Source organism: Saccopteryx bilineata, chromosome 6, assembly GCF_036850765.1.
Source record: "Saccopteryx bilineata isolate mSacBil1 chromosome 6, mSacBil1_pri_phased_curated, whole genome shotgun sequence".
NCBI lineage: Eukaryota > Metazoa > Chordata > Mammalia > Chiroptera > Emballonuridae > Saccopteryx > Saccopteryx bilineata.
This window is the reverse complement of record NC_089495.1, coordinates 924132-945641: the sequence shown is the minus strand read 5'-3', so window position 1 is coordinate 945641 and position 21510 is coordinate 924132. Positions and strand designations below refer to the sequence as shown.

The 21510-nt window shown below is 58.5% G+C and overlaps 1 protein-coding gene across 1 annotated transcript in view; it reads right to left on the bottom strand.

Annotated features, from left to right (window-relative positions):
* Positions 1-21510, bottom strand: part of MYOM2 (myomesin 2) — a 90814-nt gene that overhangs the window by 26755 nt on the left and 42549 nt on the right. Inside the window, exons 12-21 of the mRNA XM_066237816.1 lie at positions 20855-21054; positions 20235-20288; positions 13738-13865; positions 12982-13165; positions 12060-12234; positions 9753-9874; positions 7892-8079; positions 5430-5556; positions 2200-2378; positions 954-1068 (exon numbers count right to left, since the gene is read on the bottom strand). Of these exons, the coding sequence (XP_066093913.1) occupies positions 954-1068; positions 2200-2378; positions 5430-5556; positions 7892-8079; positions 9753-9874; positions 12060-12234; positions 12982-13165; positions 13738-13865; positions 20235-20288; positions 20855-21054 (1472 nt within the window). The remainder of the gene's footprint in view (positions 1-953; positions 1069-2199; positions 2379-5429; positions 5557-7891; positions 8080-9752; positions 9875-12059; positions 12235-12981; positions 13166-13737; positions 13866-20234; positions 20289-20854; positions 21055-21510) is intronic.

The window sequence follows — 21510 nt, the reverse complement described above, 5'->3', positions numbered from 1 at the left end:
CACTTTATTTTTTAAAGGGGGAATAAAGGAGGTATTTTTGTGACTTTTTGACCAAGGTGAACACCTGGTCCAACCCCGGCCAGTGAGATCTGCTCTTAGGAATGAGGAATGGGAGGAGGCATCTCAGCCTCCCCCACCCAGCGAGTGTGACTGAGGCCAGGCACATACGGACGCTGGCAGCCACCCTGAGGACGGGGACGCTCAGAAGACCAGGTGCAGGATACAACGCGGCAGGTGCCCAGAGAGGGGACGAGAGCAGATGTGCTCTTACCGTCTGGGCTCCGCTGCTGTCCGCGACTCCGACACACTCCTCCCCTCACACCCCGTGAGTGTGGCCCACCCCCAGAAGTACGTCCCCATCCAGGTCACCTCGCTGGGGCTTCCCTTACTTGCAACCAAATAAGTCACCAAGGACTCTGTAACTTCCTGCTCCAAAGACAGCAGTGTCTAGCAGACCACCATGACCTGACGTGACGTTTCACCCGCCACGTGAAGACCCGGCTGACCACACACAGGCCCTCGTGCCCTCTCCGGACGCCGGGGGCAGCCCACAGGCTCAGAGGACCCGGCTGACCGCACACAGGCCCTCGTGCCCTCTCCGGACGCCGGGGGCAGCCCACAGGCTCAGAGGACCCGGCTGACCGCACACAGGCCCTCGTGCCCTCTCCGGACGCCGGGGGCAGCCCACAGGCTCAGAGGACCCGGCTGACCGCACACAGGCCCTCGTGCCCTCTCCGGACGCCGGGGGCAGCCCACAGGCTCAGAGGACCCGGCTGACCGCACACGGGCCCTCGCGCCCTCTCCGGACGCCGGGGGCAGCCCCACAGGCTCAGAGGGCTCGGGTTACTTCCTCTATAAACCGGACAGGACACCGGCCAGCCACCCGCTATGCCTTCATCCACACTCACGTCCAGGGTCCCCCCTCAAGCACGGCCGCCCCCCGTTTCACTCACCGGGCCTGGCCTCCACCAGCACCGGCTCGGACGTGTCCGATGGTGTCCCCACACCGCTGCTGTTCACGGCCCGCACTCGGAAGACGTAGGTTTTCCCTTGGTGCAGGTCACAGACCTGGAGAGGGCGGAGGAGAAGCCACGTGAATAGATAAATGGGAGGACTTTGTTATTTTCAATGTTTCATAATGAATGCCCTTTCTTAAAAAAAAAAAAAAAAAAAAAGAAGAGAAGAAAGAAAAGCAGCATATTCCTCCCGGAGAAGGGAGCACTGAGCGTAGCGGCTGGAACAGCAGGTGACAGGCTCACACCCAGAACCTGACTTTGGGACGATGTTGATGCTCTCTCTCCTTTCTCTTCGCGTATTTTAAGTGGAACTGAAACGATGTCCTCTAGTGTCTAACCTGATGTAGAGAATTACTTGACATATTTGTAAAACTGAATTTTAACTGCAGAAACGTCCCATCCTTTGGGCACATCACAATTCGATCACTCTCTTGTGATACCAATATTGATCATGTGCAGTGTAATCTGCACTGATAACCGTAAGTAAAAGATGAACTTGCTAAATTCCTAACCAATGTGTTTAGCTCGATTCCTAAAAGCTGATGTACTCCTAATTAAATCAATCTTGTTTCCTACCGCCCCTGACTTCCGAAGGGGGCGGACCACCCCCACCCTGCCCCCGTGTGGCGGGGTGCCCACTCAGGTGTGGCCTTTCTCTAAGGGTGGGCACGTGTCACTGCTCAGTCTGTGTCACAGCACAGGGCCCACGACCCAGAGAACAAAGTCCCAGCGGGGCTGTGAGCCAAGGGGACGGGCCTCAGGACGGTGGTCACGGCTGACCCCAGTGACTGGTAAAATTAAGGGCTAAACTGCAACCATTTAGAGAGAGGAGAGAGCAAGTTCCCTGTTGTAACTCTGCCAACTGCAGTGAAGCTGTGCATGCATGCATGCAGATCACACGTGTGTAAGTCCGTGTGGCAGGTTCCTTCACCGCCAACCCCATGACCTGCGCACGCTCAGTGTGGGCTGCAGGGGGGAGACACCGTAATGCCAGCCCCCAGGGGAGGCACAGAGGGCGCCGTGCAGAGAGCCGACCACATCCTGGCCGGGCGCTGTCCAGGGTGCCGACACTGCACTCGGGCGCGGTTCCTGCACCCCCTGGGCCGAGCTCCCGAGGGGTGGTCTGCGGCAGCGGTCAAACCCCTCTTCCCAGGAGGCAGAGACCGTGAAGGAGCACCCTCACCTTTAAATACCGGTTGGCAGTTGGCACCTCGCTGGCGCTGGTCCATTCTTCGGAACCGTCTTCCTTGTAGTCCACGAAGTACCCAGACACGGCGCTGCTGCCCGAGTACACGGGCGCTTTCCACAGCAGCACCAGCGACGTGTCCCGGACCTCGCAGAAGGTCAGGTCGTAGGCGGGGCCTGAGACGGGGGTGCTGGGTCAGGGGCCACGGGCAGCGAGCAGGTGCCCAAGGGCGCTCAGCGGACACCTCTGTCCACAGACGCCACTACGGCTACTGGTCACAGGACAGGCCACCCTTCCCCAGGAGGAGCCAGCCGAGCAGGGTGCTGAGGGCAGAGTCTGACCGGCTGGCCCTGCAGCCCCACCAATGAGGCGCCCGGGAGACTGTGGGCCTCCTCGGAGCAACCCACGAGCCCCCCTCACTCACTCTGGACCAGCAGGGGTGCTTCGCAGACAGAAGTGTGCACAGCAGAGGCAGGCCTGCTGTCCCCCACCCATTGGGCGGGACGCCTGCCTGCCACCTGTCAGCTAACTGCTACCCCTGGTCACACCATGTGGTCTCAGCTCTGCTCTCTGCCGACACCCAAAGCCACTCTCAGGGTGCGGTGCTGACCCCCGGTGTGGAGGCAGGGTGGGCGGCTCCGCCTGAGCCTGCGTCACCCTGTGTCCTGGCTCGAGGCACGGTCACTCTGGACTGAGCCTCAAGAAGGCCCCCGAGAGATTGTCTGTAGTTTTCTTTCCTTGCATTGTCCTCGCAGGTTTTGGAATCAGGGTTTTGTTGGCCTCGTAAAATGTTGTTAGAGAGCATTGCTTCTTCTGTTTTATGGTATGGCCGTTATGGGAGACAGTATGGTGGTTCCTCAAAATACTAAGAATAGAACTACCATATGACCCAGCAATCCCTCTACTGGGTATATATCCCCAAAACACTCGTAAACATTGATAGGTAAAGACACACGCACCCCCATGTTCATCGCAGCATTATTCATGGTGGCCAAGACACGGAAACAACCCAAATGCCCCTCGACAGAGGACTGGATAAAGAAGATATGGTCCATATATACACAATGGAATACTACTCAGCCATCAGAAATGACATAGTGACATTTACCACAACATAGAAGGACCTTGAAAACGTGATACTGAGTGAAATGAGTAAATCAGAAGACATTGAGCACTACATGACTTCACACAGAGGTGGGACATGAAACTGAGACTCGTGGACGTGGATAAAGGTGAAGTGGTCACCAGAGGGACAAGGGGGGACAGACACACGGGAATGGACAATGATCTGTGGGTGACGGGCACACAACGCAATCGACAGTTCACACGCTATGGAGTTGTATAGCTCAAACCTATGTGTTCTTATGGACCAATGTCACCTCCTTAAATTCAATTTCTAAATTAAAAAAAAAATGTAAAGGCCTCAGAAACTCTAACACCTGTTTCTTCCATTGGCTTTTCTAAAGGGCAAAATTTCATCACATTAAAACAAGTATTAAAAAAGAAAAAGATAAAAAGCAATATCATCTAGCCACAAAATTGGGAGAAAAAAGTCTGAAGTTTTTAGCTTTTTCAGCTTGTTGTGTTTGGCTCTGCTTCCTCCATTAGCTCCCTGTGGGCTGAGGACGGGGAAACGGAGGCCCCTGCCTGCGTGTGTGGGGAGCCCCGCAATGCAGTCCTCATAAACGCTGACTTGACAATTCCGTACGTTAGAACCAGGGGCCCTGAGATGCCCACGTCATCCAGAGGACACACGTGGGAGCCCCGATGCCATGCCCGCCTCAGCCTGGCGTGCACACGTTCCCTCCAGCCTGGGACCCATCTCCAGGGTCTCCGTCCCTCTCTGGGTGAAGCAGGCTGGACACCTGACCTTGCCCAGGACCCTCTGCAGTGTCCCCGACTCGGGAAGCCAGCCTCACTCTACACGTGCCCTCGTGCCCCAGAGCTCAGCATCATCACGGTCGGCCGGCACCTGCTAACGGCGTTCTGCACCCCACCCCACTGTGCACGGGGCAGTCCGACTGCAGCCGCACGGGAGCCTGGCTCAGCGGGCACTACCACGAGACAGGACGTGACAGAACCCGCCCACGCCCAAGACCAGTGGGGCCGCCGCTGATGTGGGGCTGGGGCAAGGGAAGCAATTCTCGGGCTGCCCCAGGGGCAAGGCATGGGGGGGGCAGGAAAGTGGCCTCTTACCCGGTTCTCAGGCTGCCCCGGGGACAAGGCGCGTGGGGGGGGGGGGGCAGGAGAGCAGCCTCTTACCCGGTTCTCGGGCTGCCCCCGGGGGCAAGGCGTGGGGGGGGAGAGCAGTCTCTTACCCGGTTCTCAGGCTGCCCCCGGGGGCAAGGCACGTGGGGGGGGGGGCAGGAGAGCAGCCTCTTACCCGGTTCTCAGGCTGCCCTGGGGACAAGGCGCGTGGGGGGGGGGGCAGGAGAGCAGCCTCTTACCCGGTTCTCGGGCTGCCCCGGGGGCAAGGTGCGTGGGGGGGCCAGGAGAGCAGCCTCTTACCCGGTTCTCGGGCTGCCCCGGGGGCAAGGCGGGGGGGGGGGGCAGGAGAGCGGCCTCTTACCCGGTTCTCGGGCTGCCCGGGGGCAAGGCGCGTGGGGGGGGCAGGAGAGCAGCCTCTTACCCGGTTCTCGGGCTGCCCCAGGGGCAAGGTGCGTGGGGGGGCCAGGAGAGCAGCCTCTTACCCGGTTCTCGGGCTGCCCCGGGGGCAAGGCGTGTGGGGGGGGCAGGAGAGCGGCCTCTTACCCGGTTCTCAGGCTGCCCCGGGGGCAAGGCGTGGGGGGGCCAGGAGAGCGGCCTCTTACCCGGTTCTCAGGCTGCCCCGGGGGCAAGGCGTGGGGGGGCCAGGAGAGCGGCCTCTTACCCGGTTCTCAGGCTTCCCCGGGGACAAGGCGCGTGGGGGGGGGGCAGGAGAGCAGCCTCTTACCCGGTTCTCGGGCTGCCCCGGGGGCAAAGCATGGGGGGGGCAGGAGAGCGGCCTTTTACCAGGTTCTCTGCTGCTCCAGGGGCAAGGCGTGGGGGGGCCAGGAGAGCGGCCTCTTACCCGGTTCTCGGGCTGCCCCGGGGGCAAGGCATGGAGGGGGCAGGAGAGCGGCCTCTTACCCGGTTCTCGGGCTGCCCGGGGGCAAGGCGCGTGGGGGGCAGGAGAGCGGCCTCTTACCGGGTTCTCAGGCTGCCCCAGGGGGCAAGGCGTGGGGAGGGGCAGGAGAGCGGCCTCTTACCCGGTTCCGGCGCGGTCCAGGCCTCGCACTTGAACAGCTCGCTGGGGTCCGAGGGCTGCCCGATGCCCACCAGGTTGGTGGCGGCAATTTTGAATTCATATAATGACCCTTCTGTCAAGTTCTCCACCTGTTGGATGGCATTTAAATTAGTAAGTGCAATTGAAGCCGCCTCACAGTCCCCGGGAGGGATGAAGACGTGTTTGTGATTGATGTACAGAATGGCTGTGGGGTGGGGTCCTTGTCGGCTAGATGGCCCCATCGGTGGCGGTCACGCCCCTGCCCCGTGGCGGTTACTACAGAGCACTACAATCCGGCCTCACTGCCCCATAAAGGCTCCCACAGGGAGATGTGGGGGTGCCCTGTGGCAGAGAGGGAGCAGAGCCTCAGAGAGGGGGTGCTGCCTGGCAGACACTGAGCATGGGTGTCAAGGGAGGGGACACAGGACATCTGCTCCCGGGCGGAGGCCTGTCGCGTGAGGCTGGGCTGGCTGTCCCTGGCTCCCAGCACACTGGCCACGGGTCCCTTAGGGGACAAGGGCTCCACCTCAGACCGTCTGCCCTGCTCTGAGGAGGTGGTGGGGACACACGGACCACAGGGGGTGCCCCTGGGAGACCAGGGCGCCCCCACAGCCAGCACCTGGAAGTCGACGCTTCCTTCCTGCAGACAGGGCCCTCCCTCCCCGGGAGGAGCCCTCCCTCCCCTGCAGACGGGGCCCTCCCTCCCCGGGGAGGAGCAGGCCCTCAGAGCAGGAGCGGGCGCTTCTGTCAGGACCGTGGGCCCGATGGGGGCGGTGGGCGCAGAAGGCGACAGAGGTCAGCTGTGCCGCTCCGAGCCTGGGCCCTAAACACAGGAGCCCTCAACACAGGCGTTATCTCCAAACACGAGACACAGCAGAACCCCCTGCAGGACGGTGATGAGACCTGCCAGTCTCCCCTAAACACAAGCCTCAGCTCACAGTGGGTGGCTCCTGGACATTGACATGTCCCACTGTGGGGACACGTGAGCCACTGTGTCCTACCGCCCGAGGTGTCCCAGGGGCTGCCCTAGCCGCCTCCTCCTGTGGTTCCACCCCCAGAAAGGAGGGAGGGCAGGAGGGAGGGACCCTGTGCGACAGCTGTCACTCATCCGTCACTCCTCACCCGACAGAAGGCTCAGAGAGCAACCTCTGGCTGCTCAGGACCTGATTCCGATCTTTCTCACCCCAAACCAATGTTCCTTCTACTCTCCTCACCCGGGCGTAGTTTGACAAGGGACGTACTCGGAAGCTCGAAATCCCAGTGACTCCCAGGAAAATACAGATAAACAAGACACCACACTGTTCCTACTGGACGGTGGCTGAGCCGAGTCCCCGGGAAAGACGTCTGCTTGCTGGGGCCCACGGCCAGGGCCTGGGACAGTCACAGCAGTGTCACTAACTGTCACCCCTCACTCCTCCTTACTGCTTCTCAGAAAGACACCAAATGCTCCCTAAGACACCCCCCCCCCGTCCTAGCCCAGGGGCCTCACGAGGCTGTGAACAGTCTGAACCCATCTTTGTTCCTGGATGGGGTCACCCGTCCCACAGCCCAGGGGCCTCACGAGGCTGTGAACGGTCTGAACCCATCTTTGTTCCTGGATGGGGTCACCGTCCCAGAGCCCTGGGGCCTCACGAGGCTGTGAACGTCTGAACCCATCTTTGTTCCTGGACGGTCACCGTCCCAGAGCCCCGGAGCCTCACGAGGCTGTGAACGGTCTGAACCCATCTTTGTTCCTGGACAGTCACCATCCCAGAGCCCAGGGGCCTCACGAGGCTGTGAACGGTCTGAACCCATCTTTGTTCCTGGATGGGGTCACTGTCCCAGAGCCCTGGGGCCTCACGAGGCTATGAACGGTCTGAACCCATCTTTATTCCTGGATGGGGTCACCCGTCCCACAGCCCAGGGGCCTCACGAGGCTGTGAACGGTCTGAACCCATCTTTGTTCCTGGACAGTCACCATCCCAGAGCCCCGGGGCCTCACGAGTCTGTGAACGGTCTGAACCCATCTTTGTTCCTGGACAGTCACCATCCCAGAGCCCAGGGGCCTCACGAGGCTGTGAACGGTCTGAACCCATCTTTGTTCCTGGACAGTCACCATCCCAGAGCCCAGGGGCCTCACGAGGCTGTGAACGGTCTGAACCCATCTTTGTTCCTGGACGGTCACCGTCCCAGAGCCCAGGGACCTCACGAGGCTGTGAACGGTCTGAACCCATCTTTGTTCCTGGACGGTCACCGTCCCAGAGCCCCGGGGCCTCATGAGGCTGTGAACGGTCTGAACCCATCTTTGTTCCTGGATGGGGTCACCGTCCCAGAGTCTCGGGGCCTCACGAGGCTGTGAACGGTCTGAACCCATCTTTGTTCCTGGACGGTCACCGTCCCAGAGCCCAGGGACACCGCAGGAGAAGGGAAGGACGGCCCCCACAGGACGCCCCCCGGAAAACCTGCCTTCAGGATCCTCTCCTTGACGGGTGCCGCGTTGACCTCGTGCCAGTTCTTGTGCTGAGCCTCGCGCTTGTCCACAAAGTAGCCGAGGATGGCGCTGCCCCCGCTGAACCTGGGCACCTTCCAGCCGAGCGTCATGGACTGGCCGTCACAGCTGAGGAGCGTGATCCCGTACGGGTGGGACGGGACGGCTGCAAGGACACACGGTGACCGTCACCCACGCCCGCACCTCTGTCTCGGTCCCACCGTGTGGCCCACGTGACAGCAACAGAGGGTGGCCCTGAGCGCTGGGCCCTCTGTCCCTGTCCTGGCCTCCCTTTTAACCAGGAAAGCTTTAGAATCTCCTCAGATATACTCACGGCTGTGTCCAAATACACCTCCCCTATCTCCATCATGCTGGGCGATCGAGTGCTTAAAACTGGCCCGGGCACTTGCAGCAGCAGACCCCGCCACCCTCTGAGGAGCAGCACCCCGAGAGGGGCTGTCTCCTGACCCCGTGAAGAATGACCACTGGGCCTCCGTGGCCGGTGAGGACCGACACCGTCCAGGCCGGGAGACCTCACGTCCCGCACGGCTATGGAAACCTCAGGTTAACTGGTGAGGATGGAGTCAGCTCTCGGTTGAACGGCAGACTGAGAACTGGACCATGTTTTTCTAACCGTCTGGAAAGGACGCAGCTCTGCGTTCCCCGTCCCCTTGGCCCCCAACTCTGAGTCACCCACATCCTCTGTTACCTGAGAGACAGGTGAGCTGAGAATGAGCTCTTAGTGTGGAATAAAAATGCAAATACTTGGTTTTCACCTCACAGGAATGACTTAAAGGAGCAGACAGGACTGTCTGAAAGTCCCTCCTGAGAACAATGATTAGAACAATGACCTTAAAACAAAAATATATATATAGTTTTTTTTTCTAAATTTTCCCACCTAAGTCTCATCGGATTTGACATTCCTTGGAAATTCTAGAAACATTATCAGAAGAGAAATCTTAACGGCTGAAAATATTGTTAAATTGAGTGGGAGACACAAACAACGGAAGAGCAAACCACGTTTCTCGGAGGTGAAAGGTCGTGCTAGGACCCACACGTGTCCTGTGTGTCACTCCGGTCTCAGCCCGTCCTGCCTGTGTGTGAGCATGCAGTGGGCTTGCTGGGAAGTCACCGAGTGACAGTCACCAACAACGGGTTGGCACGCCCACCGTTCCAGGACCCTCCCTACACGTCAGGACCTGGATGGCTCGGTTCCGTCTCAACGCTGATGTTTCAAGATGACTGAGCCAGGCCGCGAAGGCACAGAACAGTCTGACACTCCCTGGGCCCTTTACCAAGGACCACTTTCCCGTCTCAACGCTGATGTCTCAAGATGACTGAGCCAGGCCGCGAGGGCGCAGAACAGTCTGACACCCCCTGGGGCCCTTTACCAAGGACCACTTTCCTGTCTCAACACTGATGTTTCAAGATGACTGAGCCAGGCCGTGAGGGCACAGAACAGTCTGACACCCCCTGGGGCCATTTACCAAGGACCATTCCCGGCCACCGAGACTGCTCTTTGCAGCCTCTCCTTTGAGACGAGGAACCCGTGCCCTGACGCGTGTATTTGAGCGTGGGGACGTGAGCGGGGAAACAGCATGATCCTCCGTCTCCAACGCGCGTGTTCCCAGCAGATGGACGTTCCTGCCCATCACACTGGCATTTGCAGGACACGGGCCTAACTGATGAGGGGTTTCTGCAAACCGCCCGCTCTCTGGGGGACGGTTCACACCACCTCCCCTCTGTACCTCCCCAAATGGCATCCTAAGTGTGCGCCCGGGCAGAGGCTCACACCCCGGCGCACGGAGGACGCGGAGCCAGGCCGCGAGCATCACTCACTGAGGGCGCCCTGGACCTTGATGGCGTCGGACTCCTGCGAGTTCTCGCTGGTGCCCACGGCGTTCACAGCTTTCACTCGGAAGACGTACTGCTCGCCGGTGGTCAGCCCGTGCACGACAAACCTGGGGAGACAGGAAGGGACACAGCTAGGAGGGGCGGCCTCCCCTCCGGCCGCAGGAGCAGATCGGGTGGAACTGTCCCTGGAATCTTTCACCAGGACCAAAAGGAAGTTGACCCTTTGAGCGCCCCATGTGTGCATAACTTAGCTCCCTCTCATTTTCCCAGTTCATTAATTCAAATGAACACACAGGGTCAAAAAGTGAGCTGGTGACACCCAGCTGACTGTGGCAGAGAGTTGAGCCCTCACCAATCCCCAGTGACCTCACTCGGGGTCAAAGTCACCTACTCCATGCTCCCCTCTCATTCCTGTATTTCCAGGTTCATCTGGACCAAAGGTCTCTTATAAAATGTTATGGAGGCCCTGGCCAGTGGGCTCAGTGGTAGAGCATCAGCCCAGCATGTGGAAGTCCCGGGTTCGATTCCCATCAGGGCACATAGGAGAAGTGACCATCTGCTTTTCCATCCCTCCCCCTCCTCCATTTTCTCTCTTTTCCTCCCACAGCCATGGCTTGATGGGTTCAATCATATTGGCCCCAGGTGCTAAGGATGAATCTGTGGAGTCTCTGCCTCAGGTGCTAAAAATAGCTGGGTTGTGAGTATAGCCCTAGATGGGCAGAGCATCGGCCCCAGACAGGGGTTGTCAGGTGGATCCCAGTCGAGGCACATGCAGGAGTCTATCTACCCTCCTCTCACTTGGAAAAGAAGAAGAATATAAAATAAAATAATAAAACATTCTTGAACTCAGCTTGAAGACCACATGCATGAAAAGCTCAGTGAGCAGCCTGACACTGTGGGAGCCAGGGATAAGTGCCGCGGTCCAGCGCAGCTAGAAATTCTGGGTTTTCAGGGAGAACGGTGTGGAATTAAGAAAATAGACTCATTGAAAAAAAGGATGGGACCGGTAGACCTCTTCAATGCTGATAGCAGTATCGAGGAAGGGCATGTGAATTTCTTCCAGCAACTTAAGGAAGCAAGTGAAGTGGGTGCAAATACTCAGCCTTACAGCCAATATGGAGGTGGAGGGGGAGAACTGAGCCTTTGCTAAGCCTCGAATCTACAAGGGCTTTCTGCCACTTGCAGTCTCCTGCAGCTAAGACGAATTCAGACTGGACCCAACACAACCCTGACAACAGATGCCGTGTCCGTCACGGCCCTGACGACAGACGCCGTGTCCGTCACGGCCCTGACGACAGACGCCGTGTCCGTCACGGCCCTGACGACAGACGCCGTGTCCGTCACGGCCCTGACGACAGACGCCGTGTCCGTCACGGCCCTGACGACAGACGCCGTGTCCGTCACGGCCCTGACGACAGACGCCGTGTCCGTCACGGCCCTGACGACAGACGCCGTGTCCGTCACAGCCCTGACGACAGATGCCGTGTGCTTCAGCAACTTAGCTCCACAAGACTGCTTCCCACCTGTGCATGTGGGACGTGCGCCGTAAATCCACCATGTACCCTCTAAATTCTAATTCATCGTTTATAAAGGTGTCATTTAGACTGACCAGGCAGTGGTGTAGTGGACAGAGCGTTGGACTGGAATGCGTTGGACTGGGATACAGAGGACCCAGATTCAAGACCCCAAGATCGCCAGCTTGAGCGCGGGCTCACCTGGTTTGAGCAAATATCCCACCGGCTTGAACCCAAGGTCGTTGTCTCGAGCAAGGGGTTACTCGGTCTGCTGGGGGCCCGCGGTCAAGGCACATATGAGAGAGCAATCAAGGAACTACAGTGTTGCAACAGGCAATGAAAAACTAATGATTGATGCTTCTCATCTCTCTCCGTTCCTGTCTGTCTGTTCCTGTCTATCCCTCTCTCTGACTCACTCTCTGTCTCTGTAATAAATAAATAAATAAATAAATAAATTTTTTTTTTTTAAAGTGTCATTTATCTCATAGAGCCCCGTCCACAGGAACTAGCTCATCCACTTCAAAATCTCACATCCTGTGGTATAAACAAGGAATCAAACACATTGTGTGGTCACTTCTCAGAGGTGTGGCTATCACAGCATATGCTGCTCTCTGTGCTGTGTGGCTCCTGTCTCACTCTGTACGAACTTCTCAGAGGTGTGGCTATCACAGCATATACTGCTCTCTGTGCTGTGTGGCTCCTGTCTGAATTTTGCTTCTTGAACTTTTTTCGCAGGCAGTGATCTGGGGCCTCGGGAAGGCAGGGCAAGGGGCCTCACCTGTTGTAGCCGATGGGCTTATGGTTGCATGGCTCCCAGACGTTGGACCCTGCCACACTGCAGTCCACATAGTAGCCCAGTAGGTCCTCTTCACACTTCGACCTGTCCCATTCCACCACAACCGATGTCTTCGTGTTCCGAGATACAAGCACCTGGCCGGGAGCGGAAGGAGTGACTGTAGGGGACACACAATAGCACACAGTCAGTGACATCAGAGTTTCGGAAGACACAACAATACCTCAAGCCCCTTTGTCCACAGGGAATGGCCACCCAGATTTGGGCCTTTAGATACAGCTTTGACAAGGATGAGGGAGTCGATAAACGAGGGTGGGCCAACCACCAGACGGCCCAGGGGCGCTCGCCAGCCCAGGGCCCTACCTGACCACAAACAGAGAGGGGCACAGCCACAAAATCTCCTGCACCCCCACCGGGACCATTTAAACACAGTCTTCCTGGGACAGACATGACTTGGCTAAGCAGGGAGGAACGATTTTGGGGATGGAAAACTGCCTATGGTAAGAAGGGAAGTCACATTTCCATCATATTTATCAGACTCTGTAAGGAACTCAAATTCTTGACTGAAATTTCTTATCTAGTGTTTGACATCTTCAGAGAGGGAAACTCAGCCACACAGGTAAGAACCCAGCGCACGTAGGGCTGGGAACTTTTTAAGTGACCATTGCCAGAACATCCTTCTAACATGTTTATCAGTTTCACAGGAAGGAGATGAAACTTTGGAGAAACACTGAAAAAGGACCACAGCGTCGCAGGGAGAGCTTCACCTCCTGTGAAATGACAGTTTAACTTTAGCGTTTAACTCCTACGCAGCATCAGTGCCTCTATCAACACAGAGTGGTAGCTCCCCGAGGTCGACTATTCGCAGGCCTGTCCTAACTTCCGGCCACTCACTGCGGCGACTCACCCAGGGCGTCCTGTGCCTGAATGGGGGCCGTGATTTCCGATGGGTCGCTCAGGCCATGCTTGTTTGCCGACACAACTCGGAACACGTAGGACTTCCCCTCGGCAAGATCAAAGATGGCGTAACGAGGGGACCTCACGGCCATCTGCGCGTTGACCCGCTGCCAGCTGCCGCTCCCGACCACGGACTGCAGAGAGAAACGGGGCTCGAGACACAGCGGAGGGTGCCCCCCGAGCGAGCTGGGGGAAATGGCCCGTTTCAGCTGACCAAATGACGCTGTGGATGTCCACCCCGTGCTCCGCATACAGCAGCAGCATTAAATATTTTCGGGATTTTATGACCTAAGACTGCCTAGTGCCCGGCCCCCTGAAGTGTGAATCCCTCCACGAGGCCACTACCCAGAGGACGCACGGCTTGTGAACACACAGAGGGCCGTGGGAAGCCGTTTTCCTGCTGCTCAGAGCCCTTGGGACTGGGGGTTCGAGAAAGCTTCGGCGAGAAGTCAGTTCCAAGACTTCCTGCGCGGTGGGGACTCTGAGCCCAGTGACCTGATGGAACCGGCTCGCTCACGGGGGTGGTGGCCAAGCCAGAGCCGGGCGGTCCCCGGATACCAGCGTGAGCTCTGGTGTCCACAGGCCGGCTGGCGCCCAACACCTCTTCCTGTAAATGAGGTGCCCCAGTCTCTGCAGGGAGCTCCCCACCTCTGAGGCACACGGCACACCCCCAGGTCTGCTGTCCTGGGGACCGTGGGCACCGCACCTTCTCAATGAAGTAGGTCAGCGGTTCCTTGCCCCGGGGGGTCGGAGGGTCCCAGCTGAGGACAACGTAGGTCTTGTTGTTTTCCGAGATGTGCACGTTGGTGGGAGGCCCCGGAATCTGCACGTCACCTGGAAGGAGAACGAACTGGGTGAGGCCCACCCCGCCCGTGGCTCCCTGGTCCTCAGAGCCCATCCACCGGGCTGGTGGCCGCACAGGGCAACTGCCGTGTCCACTCGGGGACAGGCAGGCAGCACACGGCTCGGATGGGTTCACAGAGCCACAGCTACAGGGACTGGGACAGACCAGCCCGGTATTCCCGTTTCTGATGCGGGCCACTTCATGGGGAGGGAATTGTCCAGAGTCCGCCCGTTTCTGCTGGAAGTGGGGAGGACCAGCCATGGACACAGCACCTCCATCCTGAGATGCAGCCCTGGCAGCCCTGGGGACTTGTTTCCAGAAGGTTCCGCCCCTGTGTCCTGCAGTGTGGAAGCCCAGAGCAATGGCACCTGCTCTAAGGGCCGTGCCCTGTCCTCTCTGTCCCGTGTGCCCTCGGAGCCCTGGGACCGCACGCCAACCCCTCACGCAGGTGGCTCCCGGTGCTGCCCAAGCTCCACCCTGTCCCCAGCACTGTGACCCCACTGTCTGAAACTGCAGAGAGCCAGCCGCAAGCCTCTGCAAACAGCTACAACAGAGCCTCTGCCATCAGACACGTCGGCGCCTCCTCCCCCGCCCCCGCCCGCCACGCCTGGTTTTAATGCCACGGGAGGTGTCAAGGTGTACGTTTGGATGTGAGCACTCTTCATGACGGGTAGAGGTGTCCCTGAACCACAGTCCCCATAACTGTGACAGCAAATATGATGAGCTTAGCACCTGAGTAAAACCCAGCCGCTCTGGGGACGGTGCCACTGGCGAGGACTGACCCGCCCCCTGGGGACAGCACAGACCACGCGGCGTCTCATCTCCTCTTGCAGGAGTCCCGGCTCAGAGCTCAGCCCACCTCACGGGCCACCAGCGCAGAGACGTAGGCACGAGCTGAGAGTGTTCCCGCGAGGGGGCTGCCTTTTGAACACGGAGTCGGGGCAGCTCGTCTCAGAGAAGCTGGGAGACACAGGACGCAGACCCCAGAAGAGAGCAGCAGGAAACACCGGACGTCGTGTGGGCGCATGAGCCCTGGGCACAGAGCCGCGCCCCGCACGCTGGGATCAGGAGAGTGAGCCCCGGGCACAGAGCCGCGCCCCGCACGCTGGGATCAGGAGAGTGAGCCCCGGGCACAGAGCCGCGCCCTGCACGCTGGGATCAGGAGAGTGAGCCCCGGGCACAGAGCCGCGCCCCGCACGCTGGGATCAGGAGAGTGAGCCCCGGGCACAGAGCCGCGCCCCGCACGCTGGGATCAGGAGAGTGAGCCCCGGGCACAGAGCCGCGCCCCGCACGCTGGGATCAGGAGAGTGAGCCCTGGGCACAGAGCCGCGCCCCGCACGCTGGGATCAGGAGAGTGAGCCCCGGGCACAGAGCCGCGCCCTGCACGCTCGGATCAGGAGAGTGAGCCCTGGGCACAGAGCCGCGCCCCGCACGCTGGGATCAGGAGAGTGAGCCCCGGGCACAGAGCCGCGCCCCGCACGCTGGGATCAGGAGAGTGAGCCCCGGGCACAAAGCCACGCCCTGCACGCTCGGATCAGGAAGGCAGGCTGTTTGCAGAGCTGGGACAGGGAAACGGAGAGGGTAGGAAGCACTTCATGTGACGCAAGAAGGAAGAACCCAGGTCTTGTCAGCAGGGAACCCCTGCCCTGGGAAGAGGCTCAGGTGAGTGAGTGAGACTTTCGGGGTCGCCCTGGGCGATGCAGGAGCATGAGCCCTGGAAGCTGGCCGGGGACCCTAGGGACAAAAGAGGAGGGGAAGCAGCGTGGCCCCAGGAAGCCAAGGAGACAGACAGCCGTCCTGACCCCCAGCCGCTGGGAGGGGAACCGGAGAAGGACAAGCAAATGAGCAAAAAGCCAGCAGCGAAGACGTGGCCCACGGCTTCCCCAGTGCACCATCCTCAGCACAGCAATGAGGACGTGGCCCACGGCTTCCCCAGTGCACCATCCTCAGCACAGCAGTGAGGACGGGGCCCACGGCTTCCCCAGTGCACCATCCTCAGCACAGCGGTGAGGACGTGGCCCATGGCTTCCCCAGTGCACCATCCTCAGCACAGCGGTGAGGACGTGGCCCACGGCTTCCCCAGTGCACCATCCTCAGCACAGCAATGAGGACGTGGCCCACGGCTTCCCCAGTGCACCGTCCTCAGCACAGCCCCAGTGCACCATCCTCAGCACAGCAATGAGGACGTGGCCCACGGCTTCCCCAGTGCACCATCCTCAGCACAGCAGTGAGGACGTGGCCCACGGCTTCCCCAGTGCACCGTCCTCAGCACAGCCCCAGTGCACCATCCTCAGCACAGCGGTGAGGACGTGGCCCACGGCTTCCCCAGTGCACCATCCTCAGCACAGCGGCGAGGACGTGGCCCACGGCTTCCCCAGCGCACCGTCCTCAGCACAGCGGCGAGGACGTGGCCCACGGCTTCCCCAGCGCACCATCCTCAGCACAGCGGCGAGGACGTGGCCCACGGCTTCCCCAGCGCACCGTCCTCAGCACAGCGGCGAGGACGTGGCCCACGGCTTCCCCAGTGCACCGTCCTCAGCACAGCGGCGAGGACGTGGCCCACGGCTTCCCCAGTGCACCGTCCTCAGCACAGCGGTGAGGACGTGGCCCACGGCTTCCCCAGTGCACCGTCCTCAGCACAGCGGCCGGCCAGCCCTCAGCCTGGCTCGGGCATCGCAACACCTCTGTGAAGCCGTGTCTGACGGGTCACGTCAAGGCGGATGAACGGGCGTGGGAGATGGACACAGACTCAGGAAAAGGAAGTTTTCTGCTGAGATCACACGGCCGTCAAACGGCAGAACCGGGATCCATGTCCAGGTCTTTGACCCCAAATCCTGCATTTTGTCCCATCCACCTGGGGGGGTTTTTCTCTACGTCCATGAAACCCGAAGTTTTTCTGAGGCTTGCACGGCCCCCAAGGTGATGGATTGACGAGAATGCACAAGAGTCACTGAGCCGGTGACGAACGGGACCCGTCAGCACAGAGGACCCGGGTCCAGACAGGGCCCTGGAGGTCTGCGGACAGGACCGGCCACTGAGAACAGCCCCGTCCCTGCAGGAGCCAGTCTGCCCGGGCGAGAACAGAGGTCCCTCATTCAGCAGAGCAACTCAAGAATGACTGTCAGATGATGTGACGAGAAGAGGCTTGAAACTGACTGCAATGTTTCAAGAGAGACAGCAGCCAAGATCAAAGTGATTAGGAAAATTCAGCAAAAAAAAATCCTAGAAGAGCAGAGAAGTCATTTTCTTAACCAACAAGAGGAACGCTCCTTTGTCACTGAAACAAGGGCATTTTCCATTCTTTCCCACCAAAAACAATGTGAAAAGAGAAAGGTCGGCTCGAGGAAGGGAAGAGATACCGTCAGACAAGGGACGCCGTTCCGAATCCTACACTCTGGCACCCAGAACTGGGTTTGCTGGGAAACACCGTGGAACCCCTTTCTCCAACTAACCATCGGTTTAACCAGTGCTGGTCAACCTGGTCCCTGCCGCCCCCTGGTGGTGGTCAGCCTGGTCCCTGCCGCCCCCTGGTGGTGGTCAGCCTGGTCCCTGCCGCCCCCTAGTGGGCACTCCAGCTTTCATGGTGGGCGGTAGCGGAGCAATCAAAGTATAAATAAAAAGATAGATTTAACTATAGTAAGTTGTTGTATGAAGATTTATCCTGCCAAACTTAGTGAAAATTGACATAAAGTACTTGGTAAGTAATTATTATTATATGCTTTAACTTGCTATAGCTCCGCTTTATAAATTTTATAAAGTAAAGTTACTTCCCTACTTTATAAATCACCATGACTGTGGAACCGGTGGGCGGTAAAAAAATTTTACTACTAACAGAGATACAAAGTGGGCAGTGGGTATAAAAAGGTTGACCACCCCTGGGTTAAATTATAAGTGTGCACTATTTAACCTGAGTGAATGCACAAACTTTCCAAACGCACCCACCTGCGTCCAGGGCTTTCTGCTTCACTCCTGATTTGTTCTAGAGACCACGGAAATGCCCTCTGGCCCCGTGCGAAGCCCCGCTCGGGAGACGGACACCTGCACACTGAACACAAGCGTACCACCATCCGCAGTCCCACCTCCCGGAACCAGCCGCGCACACTGAACACAAGTGTACCACCATCCGCAGTTCCACCTCCCGGAACCAGCTGTGCACACTGAACACAAGCGTATCACCATCTGCAGTCCCACCTCCCAGAACCAGCCACGCACACTGAACACAAGTGTATCAGCATCCGCAGTTCCACCTCCCGGAACCAGCCGTGCACACTGAGCCTCAGAACAGGTCCCAGAGTCGGAAGGAAACAGAACGAGAACGAGAATGCCTCTAGCTCGGTGACGGCACAGGCCTGGGAGCCAGAACACCTGCCTCCTCGCGGGAAAGTAAACGAGCAGGGCCGAGAAAACCCTCGCCCGCGACTCCGCCCCCGTGAGAAGTGGGTCAGCTGGGTCGGCACCAGACTAGAAGACCCTCGCTGTGACTCCGCCCCCGTGGGAAGCGGGTCAGCTGGGTCGGCACCAGACTAGAAAACCCTCGCTGTGGCTCCGCCCCCGTGGGAAGCGGGTCAGCCGCGTCGGCACCAGACTAGAAAACCCTCGCTGTGACTCCGCCCCCGTGGGAAGCGGGTCAGCTGAGTGGGCACCAGACTAGAAAACCCTCGCTGTGGCTCCGCCCCCGTGGGAAGCGGGTCAGCCGCGTCGGCACCAGACTAGAAAACCCTCGCTGTGACTCCGCCCCCGTGGGAAGCGGGTCAGCTGAGTGGGCACCAGACTAGAAAACCCTCGCCTGTGGCTCCGCCCCCGTGGGAAGCGGGTCAGCCGCGTCGGCACCAGACTAGAAAACCCGCGCTGTGACTCCGCCCCCGTGGGAAGCGGGTCAGCCCTGTCGGCACCAGACAAGAAAACCCTCGCCTGTGGCTCCGCCCCCGTGGGAAGCGGGTCAGCTGAGTGGGCACCAGACTCCCGCTCCATCCATCGGGAAGCCGAGCTGCTTTGAACACGCGCTGTTCCGTTATCTGGCTATTTTACGAGTCTGTGTCTGTGCGTGAGAAGACAGCCTTCTCCCCAGAATGCCGGGGTCCGGCCTTGGAACGGTTCACTGGATTATACTATTTCATATCCCTGTTGCTTTCCGCAGTGGCCTTGACACACCGCAGATTTCATCAGGGTTACACCACCTTCACACCCCAACTTACACCTTCCTGCTCCAGGTGACCGCTTCCGGGGCTTTAACTCCGACCTGCCCACTCAGGACAGTTCAGATCCCTGTCCCCGCCCTGGTCCCATCTGTCCGCTGGGGTGGGTACAGAGAGTGTTTCCCCCAACACGGCAAAGACGCCTGTTTCTAGAGGCTGGTCTGCTATAAGGACTGCTTTTCCGATACGATTATCAGCCAATTTCACTCACTCCGATCTATGTTCTAATCGGTCATTTAAGAATTCATAAGTCCACCTTGATCAGATTATTTCCACTGGTGCTCTCTCAGGGGGCATCGTAGCTGGCTTCTGGGTTCCCCTGCCCACAGAGGCTTTGGCCCGGCTGTGGGTGTCACTGTGGGGTGAACCAGAACTCGCAAAGCGTGTCCTTGCGGAACGACAGGCGTGCTTTGAGACACCAGAGAAAAGTCTTTACGGAGGCAGAATGTACAATCTTGGACGCCGTGTGGGGGCTGATGGGAAAACCGAGCCGGCATGCTCGGAGCAAACATGGGGGCTGGCACGGCGTTGAGGGGAGCTCACAAGCTCCGACGACGGTGGGTCCACACTAACGAATTCTTTCTGTTTTTAAATCTCCACTTGCTGTCCTCTAATTTTAAGTCCAGTTAAAAATCTTTGGATTTCTGACTAATCATGCCAGCTCCTCCTTCTTAGTAAACCGATCCTCTGGGTATCTCTGGAAGGAATGTTAAGAAGCATTCCTAAAATCCAACAGGATGTTACTTGACAGGGGAGACTCAATCCATTTAGTTTAAACATGACAAGTAAAACTTTTGCTTAAACCAATGCCACCCAGTACTGACCCAGGAACTGTCCCAGTAACGGGATGTGTGAGAATGGGACCCGGCATCCGCCAGGAATCAAATCTGAGGTTCAGTTGGGTTTCTCTTCCACCCGTCCCCAAAAGAACACATTCGTGAACCCCAAATGACAACAATAATGTCCACGAGTCCACTCACCTTGATTATTACCCTCTCTCTCACTCTGTCTCGCTATCTTTTTAACGTCTACAGACCTTAAGCTTGCAGGCTTGACCTGCAGTTTTTATTGGGACCTGTAAAGAGGATCCCTGCCATGTGGGTGCTTCTCCCCCCCCCCAGCCTCTAATCAACCCCAAATCCCTCAGGTATAACAGTGACTTACCTTCGAGGTCATCCTGGTAGATCACGATTTCTTTATCTCCCTCCAAGTGGACGGCTGCAGAGAGAAAGGCTGAGGCTCAATCTGACGTCCAACGTTTGAGAAGCACAAGGTGCCATCGCCTTCGTGACGATGGTCACAGCACGTGACTGCCCTGAAGAACTCAGAGCTGGCACTGGAAACAGTCCGAACGGTATTCGGTGCCTCAGCTCTCTGTACTGGACTTGAGAGGCCACCCAGGGAAGGGAGGCCCAGCGGCTCACGTACGACCAGAACCCAGGGTCCAATCCCACTAAGGAATCTGCAGCGTGTGAAATTTAAAATCTCACAATGGACTGGCTCGGTTTCAACACCTTTTAAGTTTCGTTACGTGTTGAAATTATAACATCAAGGGACTAAGAAAAGTCTAATTCTGCACCGATTTAACTGGACTTTGGTGGAGAGCAAGAAAAAGCTGCCGCCCGTCAAAGGACGTTCGTGGGGGACCTCGAGATGCCGCTGCCCTGGCCATCCCCTGACAACGTTTCGAGGGTCCTCGGCCACCGGGGTCAAGGAGAAAGAGCAGATCACACAGCACGGCCCCCAGGTTCCCGGGAAGAGCTGGGACGTGCCATCTGACCTACCTTGTAGCCTTCTGAGGTCCACAGGGTCGAGGGCAGCCACAGCCTCCGAGGGCCGGGACGGCCGGCTGACGCCGGCGTTGTTGACGGCCCTCACGCGGAACGTGTAGGACCGCCCTTCAAACAGGCCGGTGACGGGGTATTTGCAGATTTTCACAGGCGAGTCATTGCACTGAACCCAGTTGTTGGTTCCCACTTCACATCTTCAAACCAAAGAGAGCAGAGGACAACACTGGGACCAGGCTGACGAGTATAGACGGGCATACACATAACGACACGCACAGAATGTGTAACAACCATAGCAGGAAACAGTCTCCCATGGGTAAGATCAAAACACTGATTTAAGTCCCTGGCCGGTTGGCTCAGTGGTAGAGCATTGGTCCGGTGTGTGGAAGTCCTGGGTTCGATTCCCAGCCAGGGCACACAGGAGAAGTACCCATCTGCTTCTCTCCTTTCTCTCTCTCTTTCTATCTCTCTCTCTCTCCCCCTCCTGCAGCCAAGGCTCCATTGGAGCAAAGTTGGCCCAGGCACTGAGGATGGCTCCATGGCCTCTGCCTCAGGTGCTAGAATGACTCTGGTTACAACAGAGCGACGCCCCAGATGGGCAGAGCATTTCCCCCTGGTGGGCATGCTGGGTGGATCCCTGTCGGGCGCATGTA